A 16,993-nucleotide genomic window follows, 5' to 3' on the forward strand; every position below is an offset into this window, starting at 1 on the left:
CTAAAGAAGAATAAATTAATAAAAACAGCTTAATATCGGGGTAATAAACGCTCGTCTAATGGCTACAATCAGCTGTAATCCCTTTAACTGCAGCTGTTGCCCTCAATAACTGCAGGGAAATGACCTTTGGCCGTTTCTTCACGCTCATGTTTTATTTCCAACCCAATGCTGCAACACGGCAGGAGAGACTTCCCCCTGAGGGAGCAGTTTCTCTTTTAAAACGCTTTAGATAAGGTTGTTTGAGTTAAAGAGCAACTTATCAGGCCACAACAAATAAAACCCATCCAGCAGGCTTCTCAGCTCTAGGTGCATTAAGCAACGATTCATCCGAAGACGGATGATGAATGCCTATTTCTCTCACTCTGCTGAGTTCTCCTACTGCTCTCCAATCTGCATTGTTTGTCGTCAATTCAGCTTTTAACTTTTTGTTCTGTAATTTTTCTCTTCGTAGAAGGTACACCTGGTCTGGCGTTCTGTTAGCTGTGACATCATCAGGGGAGGCAGATCATCCACTATTACCATCTAACATAGAAAGTACTCCTGGGTCAATGTGAGCTTCTGAGCTTTCTGTGTCTCTGCTCTGTCTTCTCTAACATAGAAAGTACTCCTGGGTCAATGTGAGCTTCTGAGCTTTCTGTGTCTCTGCTCTGTCTTCTCTAAGCCCCAGTGGGTGGAGGCAGATGAGCGTTCACACTGAGCCTGGTTCTGGTTCTGCTGGAGGTTCTCCTCCCTGTTAAAGGGGAGTTTTCCTCTCCACTGTCGCTTCATGCATGCTCAGTATGAGGGATTGCTGCAAAGCCATCAACAATGCAGACGACTGTCCACTGTGGCTCTACGCTCTTTCAGGAGGAGTGAATGCTGCTTGGAGAGACTTGATGCAACCTGCTGGGTTTCCTTAGAGAGGAAACTTTCTCACCAACCTGGAGGATCTGATGGAGTCTGACTTTGGAAAGAGTCTTGAGATGATATGTATCAGGAATTGGCGCTATATAAATAAAATTTAACTGAATTGAATGATGTTCTCTTTGATTTCCGCACACAGACCGAACAGACTCACCCCGCTGGAGCTGCTCAGCAGCTGGTTGAAGGAGTTGTGCACGGCCCGGTGCGTCTCCAGCTCCGTCTGACAAAGCGACACCAGGTAATCTTTGACCTGCTCGTAGATTCTGCCGTCTAGGAGCTGCAGACACGGAAAGAGGAACAAAGCGTTGTTCCCTCTGTGGGGCGCGCTGACCTACGGCCAATCCGGATGCTGCGTGGACGCGTGGCCTCACCTTGATGCAGTCCATCAGGTCTGTGCCGTAGTACCTCTGCAGGTGAGCGTTGGAGGCTGCCAGTGTGAGAAGGTAGTCGTTCCTGGCGTGCGTCGCTTTGGAGTTGCATTCACTCCTCTTGGCTTTCAGCTGAGGCACAAAAACCAGCGGTTAGAGGATTTCAGCACGTGGGACGTTTCTAAAATATAGCAGGAGGCCTTTCAGGTGTGGTCCTACCTTCACGCTGGCCCTCTGGAGACTGGAGCGCGACTGGAAGAGACTTAGCTTAGATCTGGAGAATAAATTACAATAAAAACTATTTGTTCCATTTGTGATGTTACATTTAAATCAGAAGCACAATCTCTAATAATCTACATGGAAGCTAAAGTAAAGCTGAGTAAATAATTGATTGAGTTTGGTGTTTCCCCGAGAAATTTTGTGTTTGGGGGGGAAATTAACGATTAACATGGTGCTGCTTCTTTGTTGGAGGGTTGCTAAGATTTCTCTTACACTTTTTTAAGAAAAACTTTCCATTAAAATCACAGAATGCAGCTTTATACGAGCGGCCAGCTTCATGTTTCTGTCTCTATCGTGTAAATTTATAGAGGGTTATATTCTGAAGGCTGCCTTTCCTTCTCCCTTCCTACTTCTTTAAATCTAGATCTGCCAGAGTTCATAAATTTTTTTGATTGTAACTTAATTAAATTTTAATTTTATTAAATTTGGGATCTGCTTCTGGTCCATTCTGGGGTCTATCTAGCAACAAAAATGTGTTTTCCAACAATAAAGCAGCATCTGTTTTCATAGATGGACTCAGGAAGGTGGATTTTTGTTTCCAACTGACAAACTTTTGGTGATTTATGACAATCAAAGTAAATTATATTTTTGTAGGACATCTGAAAATGTTGCAACGTGCTGCATTGAGCGTTAATGTTTTTAATAATCGAGTTTAAACAGACGTGATCGTCTTCATATTTCTGTCTGGCAAAAGTTCTCGGTATAATAAAAGTAATCGGGGCAAAATGTAAAATAAAAGACACATTTTTTAGTCTTGGACTGTGTGAAATAAACGTCTAAATAAATATGTATAGTAGGGCTGGGCTTTACGGATTAAAAATAAATCTCTGATTTTATCATACCAAATCCGATTAAATCGATTTTTTTCCTACTTTTTGTTTAATAAAAAGAAATTAAAGAAATTATTTTAAAACCTTGCTTTTATGTCAAGCATTTTTGCAGGGAGTTGACCTGAATTCAAAGTGCAACTAAAAACAAGCTGTGAGACATGCTTGTAAAACAAGATGGCAGCCGTGCCATTATAAACAATGAAAATATAACAAAACATTTGCTGCTAGTGGTATTACACATTGAGCTAAGAACAGGCTTCACTGCACTTGTGAACTTCAACCTAAGTTAAAAAAAAAAGTAAATGAAGTACCTCGTATTATGGTAAAAAAAAAGTTTCCACTTAACAATATTTTGACAATAATTTTGCCTAAACATATATTCAGCATCACATGCTGTTCTCTTCATGGAAACCCAATGAGTGTATTGGCAAAATAAAATCCAGATTTTCCAAAAAATGAAATCGTAAAGAATTGTATATTCGAATCAATCGATTAAATCGATTTATCGCCCAGCCCTAATGTATAGTCTGGTGCGAGTTATACACGTTTTTTTCCTCTTTGTGATGCATTTTTTTGACTGATGCGACTTATAGTCTGAAAAAATACGGTAGATTTTTGTATCTGTTGACATTCAGGGAGGAGCAGAGAAATTGGACGTCATGTTCTGCAGATTCTTATTAATATTATTTGCCTCCGTTATCGTAACGTTTTGGCTTTAAGCATCTCGGTGCTCTCCAACACTTTTATACAGGAAGCAATAAAGGCCACAGGGATTTTAACTCACACCTTCTTCTAAAAAAAACACTTAGATGAGAGGATTTTAATGACGAACAGCGGCTCGGATCGTACTTCGTCTCGAGCTCCGTCTTCTCTCGGACGGCCTGTGCCATGGCTTCGGCCTCCTGATACTTCTTCCTGCTCTTGGTCAGCTCCTTCACAGAGTCCTGCAGCTCCGCCTGGATCACCGTCAGCCGCTCGATGCACTGCAGGAACATTGAGAAGAGTGTCACAGTCATGCCAATAATTATTCCAGCAGTGCCTCACCTGGAAAAACAAAAACATGCAAATGCTCTTTATCGAGAGGTGAAGGGAACCGCCTGAACGCTGACGTCACGGCGTGTGTGACATACAGGAAATATAAACGCATCTCTCAGATGGCGAGGGCAAACAAGAGCAGCATTGTAGGGGTGTGGGCGGTGGAACGTGGCCAGCAGAAACAGGAGAGCAGCCCGTCTAAAGTTTCTGAGCAGCGCCGGCTCAGAGCGGAGGACCGGAAAACGAAGCCGGCAGAACGCGCTTCACAAAGTTATTCCTATCCCTTCACTGCCTGTGACGCTACGAAACCCCAAACGTCAGAGTATTTTATGACAATATCGACGAGAGAGGTCAACGCAAAGTAAAGCAGCGCAAAAATCTGAAAAGTGCGGCCAGCATTTGCATTCAGCTCCCATGAACCGTTACTTTGTAGAACCAGGTCCAGCAGCTCTCCTCTAGGGCTGAACGATTTTGTAAAATAATCTAATTGCGATTTTCTTTCGTAATATTGCGATTTAATGCGATTTTTTCCCCCAGTTTAATTTATCATGTGTTTTAAAATATATACAAACAACAAATCAATTTGTTTCCTCGCCATGTGGATTAGTTGCTAAAAGAGCCACAGCATCTAAACTCAGAGCAGAAATGATTGCGTTCTGCCTACAATATATATTTAAACCAAAATTGCAATTTTGACTTTTCTCTGCGTTTACCACAAGCAACAAAAATGGCCTCTAAATAAAGATGTTTGTAAACAAGGACTGTTTAAAACAAGAACTTTTAATGTTTCTATTGATCAGAATATTATTCAAGAGAACAGCTTTTAATTTAATTGGACATCAATCCCTGTTGAACATAAAGTGCAACCAACAAGCAAGTCTATGTATTAAACTGATTGACCTGTACTTAATGCTGTGTATGATTATTTAAACTCTAAAAAAAGTAATAAAATTAGATTATCTCACTGCTGCAACTGTCTTCCCTTCCATGTGGAGGCAAACCCACTTTAAACATTTTACCAACACCTAATGGACGCGTCTAATTCCCTAATTGTTACATAGCCAAAAATTGCAGACTCTGTGATTTGGAAATTGCGTTTTTTTTAAATCACGACTATATTGAAAATGTGATTAATTGTTCAGCCCTACTCTCCTCATCTACAGACGGAAATCTGCCTGATCAGCTCCAGACTAGTCAGGTAGGATGGAGATGGTTTCAGGTCCTGACTTTGACTTTCGTTTGCATACAGCTTGAGAATTTCAGCGGATTTCAGAATAAAGTATCTTTGCAGGATAAAGTTACAGGATAATGTGCAGCAGTGATTTCACATTACAGCAATTGAAATGTAAACAATGCAGGACTCATGTGGTACAGAGTCCAGTTATAGCTCCTTACTTATTCAAATTCTAAATAATTCTGGGTTTTAAATTGTCTACATGCGTATATATGTAAAAAAGGACTGAATCGTATCTGCTTCTCAAAACGTGAGATTTTGACAAGATAATTTTACACCAACGGGATTTTAGTGCTCACTATCAATTAACACCTGTTTAATCATCTTTTTCCAGTTATTATTGGCTATGGTTGGCCCCGAATGATCACATGTGTTCCAGTGAAACCCTCTGTGTAAATGTCAGTAACTGCAGCGCGTGGTTAGAACTGGACCGGTTCTGTAAACTAAACAAGTCCCACACCTGGGAGACAACCTTTTCTTTTAAAGTCACAGTTTCATATTTATACTTCAGTTCAGCCCCGATGACAGAAATAAATGCCCTCTGTGTGATTTTCAGTGAGAAAATAGCTTTCTGTGGTTGGTTGAAAAGAGGAAGAGAGGCAACTGCTGTGAAATGTTTCTCTTGAAACGGCATTTCAAGAAAGATTTGGTCCACCAGCGCAGGTGGCTGATGCAGATGGAAACTTTTAGTTTCTAATTAGGTCAAAATTATGACAGAAAAGTTAAAATCCTACAATTGAAAATGTTAAGTTCAACACAAAGTATTCATCTTTTAATAAACACACTCTTTGACAACCTCTTTAATTTCATAGCAACATCTGTCTAATGACATGTAATTACTCAAATGCAGACTTTGGTGCATTAAAATCTGCTTTGAATTCTATTATTAAAATTGGCTGATTACAGGAAGTGTTTTCAAAGAACAACTGACCCAAATATTTAGGCCCGAGCAGCGAAGCGCTGCGAAGGCCTATTGTATCTGTGTTGTTTCTTATTATTATTTTTATTCTGCCCCCCTAAAGAGGGGCCTTTTTGGGGGCTTTATCATACTCAAAAACTCACCAAACTTTGCAGATGCATGGTGACGAATTAAAAATTTTGTATTTTAAGGTCGTCACAAAAATCAAAAGAAAAATGCCTCAACGGCGCCACCTAGCAATTTTCAAAGGACCCTCTTCTATTCACTTACTTCATCGTAGAGACATGAGATTTGGTACAGTGGTAGAGCTCACCAAGACGCTCAGAATTTACAATTAATGTCATAGTGCAAATATCACAGGAAGTCGGCCATTTTAGATTGAAGGTCTGATTTTGACCCGATTTTTGACGTTTACAGCATTGGTATTTGATCGAACTCCTCCTAGGGATTTTGAGCGAGCGGCTTGAAACTCGGTCAGTCTGATCATAAGGCATGGCCAATTAAAAGTTATCAAAACGGTGAGTTTTTGAGCATGCTGAAGGGTCGTTGGCAGGGGTCAAAGTTCACCTACTCGCCATGAAACACAAAACTGTTATATTTCATACACAAAAACTCACAGAGCCACCAAACTTTCAGTAGTTGATCACCACTAGGTCTTCTTTAATATCCAATGGTCAAATGATGACATTGCTTAGGCCACGCCCCCTGACAACAGGAAGTGTCATGTTTTGTTGTAAGCGGTCGCTATGTTACCCCTCTGAGCTAATCAACATGAAACTGTGTCAAGAGACAGAAGACATATTGGTGTGTTGTGGATTCCAGCCCCAAGTGGATTCCATGGAGCAGGGCGGCGTGGTGGCGTGGGGAAGTCACATCAAACCATATATTTTTAATCGTTTGACAGCATTATTTGCTCAAACCTGTCCACCAGGTGGCAGCAAGAGACCACAAATAAACCACAAACCAAGTTGTCTTGTTCAGTAAGGCAAGGCAAGGCAAATTTATTTATATAGCACAATTCAGTACAAAGACAATGCAAAGTGCTTTACATGATTAAAATATAGCAAAATAAAACAGAATAAAAGCAAGTAGGGATAAAATGTAGATAGAAAAAAGAACAAAAAAGTGGTGATTTAGTTAACTAGAACAGTTGAAGGCAATCCAAAACAAATGTGTTTTTAATCTTGATTTAAAGGAACTCAGGCTTTCCGCACCTTTACAATTTTCTGGTAGTTTGTTCCAGATCAGTGGAGCATAGGAACTAAATGCTGCTTCTCCATGTTTAGTTCTGGTTCTAGGTATGCAGAGTAGGCTAGAGCCAGAAGACCTTAATGGTCTGGATGGTTAATACACTGATAACAAGTCTGATGTATTTAGGTGCTAAGCCATTTAAGGATTTATAGACGAACAGAAGTTTTTAAAGTCTATTCTCTGATATACAGGGAGCCATGGAAGGACTTTAGAACTGGGGTGATGTGCTCTACTTTCTTAGTCTTAGTGAGGACGCGGGCAGCAGCGTTCTGGATCAGCTGCAGCTCTCTGACCCACTTTTTAGGCAGGCCTGTAAAAACACCGTTGCAAATATAAACGCATGGATTAGTTTTTCCAGATCCTGCTGAGACATTAGTCCTTTAATCCTGGAAATGTTTTTCAGGTGTTAGAAAGCTGACCTTGTAACTGTCTTTAGATGCTTTTGGAGGTTCAGGTCTGAGACCATTACTACTCCAAGATTTCGGGCCTGATCAGTGGTTCCTAGCTGAAGCGACTGAAGCTGTGTGCTAACCTTTGATCTCTCCTCTATTGGTCCAAAAATTATTACTTCTGTTTTGTTTTTATTCAACTGAAGAAAATTTTGGCACATCTACGTATTGATTTCTTCTAGGCATTTACTCAGTGCTTGAACTGGTCCATAGTCACCTGGTGACATGGTGATGTAGAGCTGTGTGTCGTCTGCATAGTTATGGTAGCTGATGTTGTTTTTTATTATCTGAGCTAGAGGGAGCATGTAGATATTGAATAGGAGGGGACCCAGGATGGACCCTTGGGGAACCCCACATGTGATTTTTGTAATCTTCGATGTAAAGTTACCTACTGATACAAAAAAGTCCCTGTCCTTTAAGTAGGATTTAAACCAGTGGAGAGCTGTACCACAGAGGCCGACCCAGTTCTCCAGGCGCTCTAACAGAATGGAGTGATCAACAGTATCAAATGCTGCACTGAGGTCCAACAGAACCAGCATGGTGGTTTTTCCGCAATCTGTATTTATATGGATGTCATTAAACACCTTGATAAGGGCGGTCTCTGTACTGTGGTGAGCACGGAAGCCAGACTGGAAAACGTCAAAGCGGCTGGTCGTTGTTAAGAAGGTGTTTAATTGTTGAAATACAGCTTTTTCAATGATCTTACTGATAAAGGGGAGGTTTGAGATGGGCCTGTAGTTCTGGAGTAGTAGTTTGTCTAAATTGTTCTTTTTTAACAGTGGTTTGATAATTGCTGTTTTTAGGGACTGGGGGGAAACACCTGACAGAAGGGACGTGTTTATTATCTGAGTCAAATCAGACGCTATGACAGGCAAAACTTTCTTAAGGAAAACTGTGGGTAGAGCATCAAGACAGCATGAGGAGGAACTTAGCTGCTGAATGATCTCCTCTAAGCTTTTGGAGTTTATTTGGCTGAATTGGGACATTTTGTCAGGATAAGATCCAGCTGAATACGGCTTTGGTTCTAGAGTTGGTGTGGATGTACAAACTGATCTTCTAATTATCAGTTTATTTATTTTTTAGACTAGTTCCATATGAGAGGTTGCAAGAAAACTTGTAACTTTACTGAATTTGCAGCTTAAGAAGATTGGGTTTGACAGACAACACCAACTGTCCCCTCAATCCAGTGCACACAATACCACAACAGACCTCATCACGCTTTACAGTACATCAAGAAAACTAAATCAACTAAAACAAGTTCACGAGTGCACATGAAATTAAGTTAATCCATATTTGTGTGTCAGGGTGTCTAAGCACTCTCCAGAATTTGACATCTCAGCAGAACCTGTAATAATTATAGAAAGTAACGTTATAGTTGTTCTGCCTTTTGTTAAGACAGCAAGGAATTCATGTCGTGAATACATTACATAAATAAGATATAAATTAATTATTAGTCAGAGGAAATCCATGGTAAAAACAGTTAGAAACGTTTTGGGTTCATATTTAATCTGAGTGAGACATCACAACATTGTTAGATCTCTATGTGAATTACGTGAGATAGTTAGTGCTCTCACCTTAAATAAAAGATCTTTGACGTATTTTGCTCTGGTAAAAGCTGCTTTTCAGCGATGAAGCTAGGGAAACTGCTAATGTTGAAGTTGAATTTGTTCTACACGCTTCTGCCTTGGAAAATATTCGTCTTTTTACAAAAAGAATGTTTAAAGCCAGATTTGTGAATAAAGGTTATTCAGAGAACGCAAGAAAAGGAAGCTTTGTGTGGGGAACTTTTGTCCCAGCTGTCTAGCTGCATTTGGCCCCAGGACAGCACAATAGTTTTCTTGAAGTATAATTTTGGAGAAGTAGAAACAAGTATTAATTTCAAAAGGTAGGTAAAAGAGGAAAAACGTTTTTACAAAATCTTAAAATGTTGGATAGTTGTTATTTCCATCTTGCTGTGAAAATTGGTGAAATATTATAATTTTTAATGCTTAGATATAAAATTGCAAGGCAATTACTAAAATTGCCGTTTCTTGAAAATGTTTTTTGGCATGCCATACTTTATATTTATAGGTAGCCTATATGTGCATAATAAAAGAGTGGAACTAAAAGCTGGTCTAAAATTTTTATGGAGCTTTAACTTGCTAAGAGTAATAACGTTAGATGATTAGATCTTTAAAATGAGATAACTGTCTCATAAAATGTGATAGTTTACTTGGTCTAAAGAGATGATTCAATTCAATGTTATTTATATAGCGCCAATTCATGAAATATGTAATCTCAAGGCACTTTACAAAGTCAAAATCAATCAGATTATACAGATTGGGTCAGATTATACACATTGGTCAAAAAAATTCCTATATAAGGGAACCAATTCATTGCATCAAAGTCTTGACAAGTAGCATTCTCTCTTAAAGAAGCATAGAGCCACAGGGAGAGTCGTCTACATTGTCCATGGCTTTGCAGCAATCCTACCTACTGAGCAAGCATGAAGCAACAGCGGGAAAAAAAACTCCCCATTAACGGGAAGGAAAAACCTCCAGCAGAACCGGGCTCAGCATGAACGGTCATCTGCCTCGACCGACTGGGGGTTACAGAAGACAGAGCAGAGACAAAACAAGAGAGACAAAAAAGCACAGAAGTTCTACATTAGATGGTAGTAGCGGGTGATCTGTCTTCCCTGGATGATGCCACAGCTAACAGAACGCCAGACCAGGTGTACCTACTATGAAGAAAAAAGAAAAATCAAAAAGTTAAAAGCTGAAATTAAACCAGTCATTCAAAATTGAAGAACAATAGACCCTGATGTCCTGCAGTAGCCTAAACGTATAGCAGCATAACTATAGAGGTAGCTCAGGGTAACATGAGCCACTCTAACTAGAAGCTTTTTAAAAAAGGAAAGTCCAAAGAGCCAGCTTATAGTGGAGAAGTTCAAGTATCTTGGGGTCTTGTTCACGAATGAGGGGAAGATGGAGCGGGAGATCGACAGGCGGATTGGTGCAGCGTCTGCTGTGAAGCGGGCGCTGTACCGATCCGTTGTGGTGAAGAGAGAGCTGAGCCAAAAGGCGAAGCTCTCGATTTACCGGTCGATCTACGTTCCTACCCTCATCTATGGTCACAAGCTTTGGGTCGTGACCGAAAGAACGAGATCCCGGATACAAGCGGCTGAAATGAGTTTTCTCCGTAGTGTGTCTGGGCTCTCCCTTAGAGATAGGGTGAGGAGCTCAGTCATCCGGGGAGGACTCAGAGTAGAGCCGCTGCTCCTCCACGTCGAGAGGAGCCAGTTGAGGTGGCTTGTGCATCTGGTCAGGATGCCTCCTGGACGCCTCCCTGGTGAGGTGTTCCGGGCACGTCCCACCGGGAGGAGGCCCAGGGGGAGACCCAGGACACGCTGGAGGGACTATGTCTCTCTGCTGGGAACGCCTTGGGATTCCTCCTGAGGAGCTGGCCCAAGTGGCTGGGGAGAGGGACGTCTGGGCCTCCTTTATAAAGCTGCTACCCCCGCGATATTGCTAAAGTGTTCCTTTAGCAATAGTCCAATTGCTAAAGTGTTACTTTTACATTACTTTTGGGTGTGTATCCACAAATTTAGATGCTAAACTTTTATAAAAGCTGTCTTAATGCAAGAAACAAAATCCTTAAACACATGAAATAGCAAGTAACTTTAAAAAACTAAAATGGTTTTGTTAACTTTTCACATTAAGCTGGATTAACAGCTAGTAAGATACCTTTGATTAAATTGGTATACTAATGTTTAAACCAGGGGTGTCAAAGCTACGGCCCGCCTTCCGAATTCGGCCCGCCGAACGATTTAGTCCGGTCCGGTGGCCAAATGCATTATCATTATTCAACGGCTGTATCTCCTCGCTGCATCGAGCGATCTGCACCAGATTTTTTGTGAGTCGTGGGGGAGCGCTGCCGAACACGTTCGTGTGAATCGCCCAGTGGACGGGCGGGCAAAATGCGTGACAGCATCTGCGGTGGCGGGCGGTCGGCGGTGCGCAAATCCCAGCGCAATAGGCCAGAGCGGCGCTTTGCTGCGAGGGCCGATCATCACCGCTTGCGGTTTTAATTGTTCTTATATTTCTAAACCAAAAAGAGTAAAGTTCATTATTGTTAATACGACAAATGAGCCTGTTTAAATTATCAAATTTTGTAGAGCAGGTAAAAAATATACATTATATTTTTTGCGTTTTAAAAGAAATTTGTGTTTTTTTTTTCCTTTAACTGGTCAATTTTGGCCCCTGTACCGAAAAGTTTGGACCCCCCTGATTTAGAGTCTTCGAATGCAAACACTCCAACAGGTTTACAGAAAAACAAAAACTCTTTTTTTTAGAAGTTAAAACTAAAAACAGGATGGGTTTGCGTTCCTGCTGAGTTCTGCGACGCTCTAAGATGAACACAAACGGATGGTGGGTGAAAGCGGAGCGGAGGCGTGTAACTGAGCTGAATTACCTTCCTGAGCTGCTGCTCCTTCTGCAGCCGGGCCGTCTTGGCTGGATCTGCCACCTGCAGCTTGTAGTTATCACAGGCGCCCAGTCTGACCTGGGTGGCCTGGACGGTGCCCTCCAGATACGCCCTCCACACGCAGAACATGTTCCTGAAGAGACACACGTTATGAAAAACAGGGTTCCTACAGCACAGGGCAAGTTAAATTCAAGACTTTTTAAGACTTTATGCCACTTGAAATAAAAAGTTAAGACCAACTTCAAGATAAACAAGATAAACCAAGTTGCGACAACTTTACCCAAATGTTTATTTTAACATAAACCATTACTTTCTGGCTCAGTAGACATGTTTATAATTTTGAAAAAGATTCCATATAGGAAGAAAGCTAAAAAAATTTCCTGAGATTCAATTTCTCAGGAAATTACAACATTAATCAGGACCAAATAAGGCTTTTTAATCTAGGAATATGTTCCTATTGATCAGGAAGTCCATGAACTCTGCTGTATTTTAAATGTGTTGCTGACAGTAAACACCTCGTGAAATCTTTTAAATATCCTTTCTTTTAATTTAATTTAATTTATTTTTATGTAATGATTTTCAATAAATAAAAAAATAAATCGATACATACATACATACATACATACATACATACATACATACATACATACATACATACATACATACATACATACATACATACATACATACATACATACATACATACATACATACATACATACATACATACATACATACATACATACATACATACATACATACATACATACATACATACATACATACATACATACATACATACATACATACATACATACATACATACATACATACATACATACATACATACATACATACATACATACATACATACATACATACATACATACATACATACATACATACATACATACATACATACATACATACATACATACATACATACATACATACATACATACATACATACATACATACATACATACATACATACATACATACATACATACATACATACATACATACATACATACATACATACATACATACATACATACATACATACATACATACATACATACATACATACATACATACATAGATAGATAGATAGATAGATAGATAGATAGATAGATAGATAGATAGATAGATAGATAGATAGATAGATAGATAGATAGATAGATAGATAGATAGATAGATAGATAGATAGTTAGTTCTGGTTCTGCTGGAGGTTCTCCTCCCTGTTAAAGGGGAGTTTTCCTCTCCACTGTCGCTTCATGCATGCTCAGTATGAGGGATTGCTGCAAAGCCATCAACAATGCAGACGACTGTCCACTGTGGCTCTACGCTCTTTCAGGAGGAGTGAATGCTGCTTGGAGAGACTTGATGCAACCTGCTGGGTTTCCTTAGAGAGGAAACTTTCTCACCAACCTGGAGGATCTGATGGAGTCTGACTTTGGAAAGAGCCTTGAGATGACGTGTATCATGAATTGGCGCTATATAAATAAAACTAAATCGAATTGTATCTATCCTCAGTAGCAGGTCTGGGCTCCTTCTGCATGAATTCCTGCATCAATGCTGCGTAGCATGGAAGGAATCAGCCTGTGGTTCTGCTGAGGGGTCCAGTTAGCCCAGTTTGCTAAAGCTCCACACCTCCTGAAATCCTCACCCAACCTCTTTAACTAACCTCTCAAGGCTGCAGTTATTTTGTGCTCAATTTTCCTTCTAAGTATTTTTTCCCACTGAATTTCCCGTTAATATGTTTAGATAAATCTTTGCGTCTCTAGCGATGATTGAGCGGCTCTAACACGGTTAGAACATCATCCATCTGCATCCATAAGCCGGTTTTATTGCTGCCGCCTAATTTCCTCAGAATCTAAAATTTACGTTTTCATCTGTAAGCCAGAATCATCAAAACTGACAGAATAAACGTTTTAATGACTATTTATTCAGCCACAGGCGGCTGAGAGGACGTTTGGATAAAGTACCAAAGATAAAGCATTAAAATTCTTCCCTCTTGCCGACACTTAAGTAACATAAGACCATAAATAATTATTCATTCTCGAAGCACAACTAAAGGAATGGGCTTTCTAGGTGCTTGGTTGCGTTTCTTTTTTCCCTGAGGAACAAATTCGAGCAAAATGTTTTCAACATTTTAATAAAATTAAAACTTCAGGTGGGGTTCTGCAGCGATTCACAAATGTGAAACATTTCCAAACAGGAAAACAATTTTGGTTTCTATTATAGCAAAAAAGCAGCTTGTTGCTACTCATCAGCAAGAAAACAATATATATAAAAATAAATCGTCTGCTGATTAATGTTCGGCAACAAAAACCTTAAAATGAAAGTGAGGAAAAACTAAAGAGAGTCTTTTTAATTTGGGTTATGATGAAAAAAAGCAAGAAAACGGTCTATGAACGTCTGTGGAGCCTGAAAAGAAATGGTACCTGTGATCAGCTTGTTTCTCTGCAACGCTCTCTGGCCATTCCTTCTTCAGGTACTGATTCGCCAACTTTTGGAGAGCCTGGAAGAGAACAAGCAGAAAATAGAACAATAATTCAATAACAATATATATCCATCGATAGACGTGTGGTTCAATAGAACATTCTACCCTATAATGTGGTTTAATATTAAGTCATTACAACGAATCACAAACGCAGACCCAGGAATGATCCTTCACCGAGCTTCAAAGAGTTCTTTTTTTAGTTTTTTAAGACTTAGTTTTGGTAAAATGTTGGTTGAATAAAAGAGTTGTGTTTGAATTCAGTGTTTCTTTATTTAAAAATAGGTCATTAAGCAACAGCATAAAATGGCCAGGGCTGCAGTTAAAACTCCATGTTTTGAATTTGTTGATAATTATCGATATCGAACAATATGATTTGCATTTTATCGGCGCCCTATAACTGACTGTACTGTGCCGAGTGAACGCTTCAGCAGACCAACAGATGTTGACTCCATGCTCCCAAGTTTGTGGGAACAAAGATGGCTCCTTCCTTTTCCAACACCACTGAGCACCAGAGCTCAAAGCAAGGTCCATTAGAGCGAAGACTGAGAGCAGGGCCTTCCTGTCCCACATCAGTGTCTGACCTCACAAATGCCCATAAATACTCCAGAACCTCGTGTGTCCTAAACCACAAGGTTGACTATTTGATGAGTTTTATCCATAATTATATAAACAAACATCAGATATTAAGCTTAATACTGGTCACTGATTGAAATAGAACATAATGATTAAATCAGACGATTCACTTAAACATTCCTTGTTTACTGTTAAATGAGGTAACAAAAATATATATTTAGGCGTTTTAGTTGCTCACTTTTGACTGAACTGTATCAAACTATGACTTTAAAATAGGGTCAAATACCAAACAGTGATTTTTGTGAACCTCTTCTGTTTGTCAGGACTTTTATAACAGGAACATCTATCGAGCCTAAAGCCTATTTGTTCTTTTAAGGGTTCTGGGAACGTTGTTGGCTGCCGGACATCCTGAACACCGAGTTATTTCCAATAGGGCTAAACAATTAATCGCATTTTCAATATAATCGTGATTTAAAAAAACGCAATTTCCAAATCGCAGAGTCTGCAATTTTTGGCTCTGTAACAATTAGTGAATTAGACGCGTCCTTTAGGTGTTGGTAAAATGTTTAAAGTGGGTTTGCCTCCACATGGAAGGGAAGACAGTTGCAGCAGTGAGATAATCTAATTTTACTACTTGTTTTAGAGTTTTTATAATCATACATAGCATTAAGTACTGGTCAATCAGTTTAATACATAGACTGGTTGTTGGTTGCACTTTATGTTCAACAAGGGTTGATGTCCAAATCAACTAAAAGCTGTTCTTTTGAACAATATTCTGATTAATAGAAACATTAAAAGTTCTTGTTTTAAATAGTCCTTGTTTACAAACATCTTTATTTAGAGGCCATTTTTGTTGCTTGTGGTTAACGCAGAGAAAAGTCAAAATTGCAATTTTGGTTGAAATATATTGTAGGCAGAACGCAATAATTTCTGCTCTGAGTTTAGATGCTGTGGGTCTTTTAGCAACTAATCTGCACAGCGAGGAAACAAATTGATTTGTTGTTTGTATACGTTTAAAAAGACATGATAAATTAAACTGGGGGAAAAAAAAAAAAAAAAAAAAAAAAATCGCATTAAATGGCAATATTAAGAAAAAAGATGGCAATTATATTATTTTCCAAAATCGTTCAGCCCTAATTTCCAAGTCAGTTTTTCAGAGGAACCTAAAACCATAAAGACAGAAATGGTTCTCAGGAGATATATTTATTTGGTTAAAAGTGCCGAAAGTGCCTAAAATAAAACCGCGCAGCATTCTGAGGCTTAGCTTCTCAAACTGGCGTCCCTTTACCTCGGCTCTAAATAGACGCAGGTTTTCTGACTGATTTGACTTTTTTTTTTTTTTAAAAGAAAACTGTTACTTCAAGGCTCAACAAGCGCCCCGTTGTGGTGCTGAAGCAGGCGAGGCAGCGGCCGTGAACCCGTGGATCTGAGAGATCTCAGTGCTTCAAAGTCGCTACAGATGCGATCATTGTGGGCTCAGACGGGGAGACAATCGGCGACTGAGCCGGCCTAATGGACGGCCGTGAATAGCGCGATGGGAAAGAGCAGCGAGGACGGCAGAGGAAGAGCCGCACAGAGGAGCGCTTCTTAGCCACGCCGTGTGATGGGAATAGCAATCGGCTGACGGCTGGAGCCGCCTGCAGGTGTAAGAGGCCGAGGAAAATGGCCTTTCAGAGGCGCTGAAGAGAGTAAACTGTTCCAGAGACAGTCTGACCCACTTTGATTCAAACAGTTCAATTGATCACAATATAATCAACAGCTCAGGCACTTTAGTCTGATACTTAACAAAAAGCATTCACCTCTTCCCAGGAGTGCAGCTAATTACTATTTTTAATATTCAATTAAAAGATTGTATGTTTATTACCATTAAAAAAAACTGTTTTGTCTAAACCATGCATGAAAACGTGGGAAAGAACCAACAGACTGGAGCTCACCCAAAAAGCTTAATCTCTGACAAATCAGATAAAAACCGTATAGATAAAATATAAATCATATTGATCGATATGATAATTATCAACATATTAACATTTTATGTTGTAGCTTAATGACCTATTTTTAGATACAGATACACACAAACACCAAATTCAAATCCAATCCTTTATTAACTTTTTACCAAAACTGAAAGTTTTGAACGCCTTGAAGGGGGCGGAGCTTCCTGGGTCTGCGCTGTGATTGGTTGGGG

The 16,993-nt window shown here is 39.7% G+C and overlaps 1 protein-coding gene across 2 annotated transcripts in view; it reads right to left on the minus strand.

Moving 5' to 3' along the window:
- The window catches only part of LOC105927596 (F-BAR and double SH3 domains protein 2), a 63,282-nt gene that overhangs the window by 26,651 nt on the left and 19,638 nt on the right, over positions 1–16,993 (minus strand). Inside the window, exons 4-9 of one of the 2 annotated variants that reach the window (XM_021317558.2) lie at positions 14,180–14,256; positions 11,721–11,865; positions 3,230–3,363; positions 1,491–1,545; positions 1,275–1,403; positions 1,058–1,180 (exon numbers count right to left, since the gene is read on the minus strand). In XM_021317558.2, the coding sequence (XP_021173233.2) occupies positions 1,058–1,180; positions 1,275–1,403; positions 1,491–1,545; positions 3,230–3,363; positions 11,721–11,865; positions 14,180–14,256 (663 nt within the window). Of the gene's footprint in view, positions 1–1,057; positions 1,181–1,274; positions 1,404–1,490; positions 1,546–3,229; positions 3,425–11,720; positions 11,866–14,179; positions 14,257–16,993 lie in introns of those variants that run through there. The other variant, XM_036142760.1, reaches the window with a different exon arrangement.

The sequence above is a fragment of the Fundulus heteroclitus genome, chromosome 11 (genome assembly GCF_011125445.2).
Source record: "Fundulus heteroclitus isolate FHET01 chromosome 11, MU-UCD_Fhet_4.1, whole genome shotgun sequence".
Classification (NCBI taxonomy): domain Eukaryota; kingdom Metazoa; phylum Chordata; class Actinopteri; order Cyprinodontiformes; family Fundulidae; genus Fundulus; species Fundulus heteroclitus.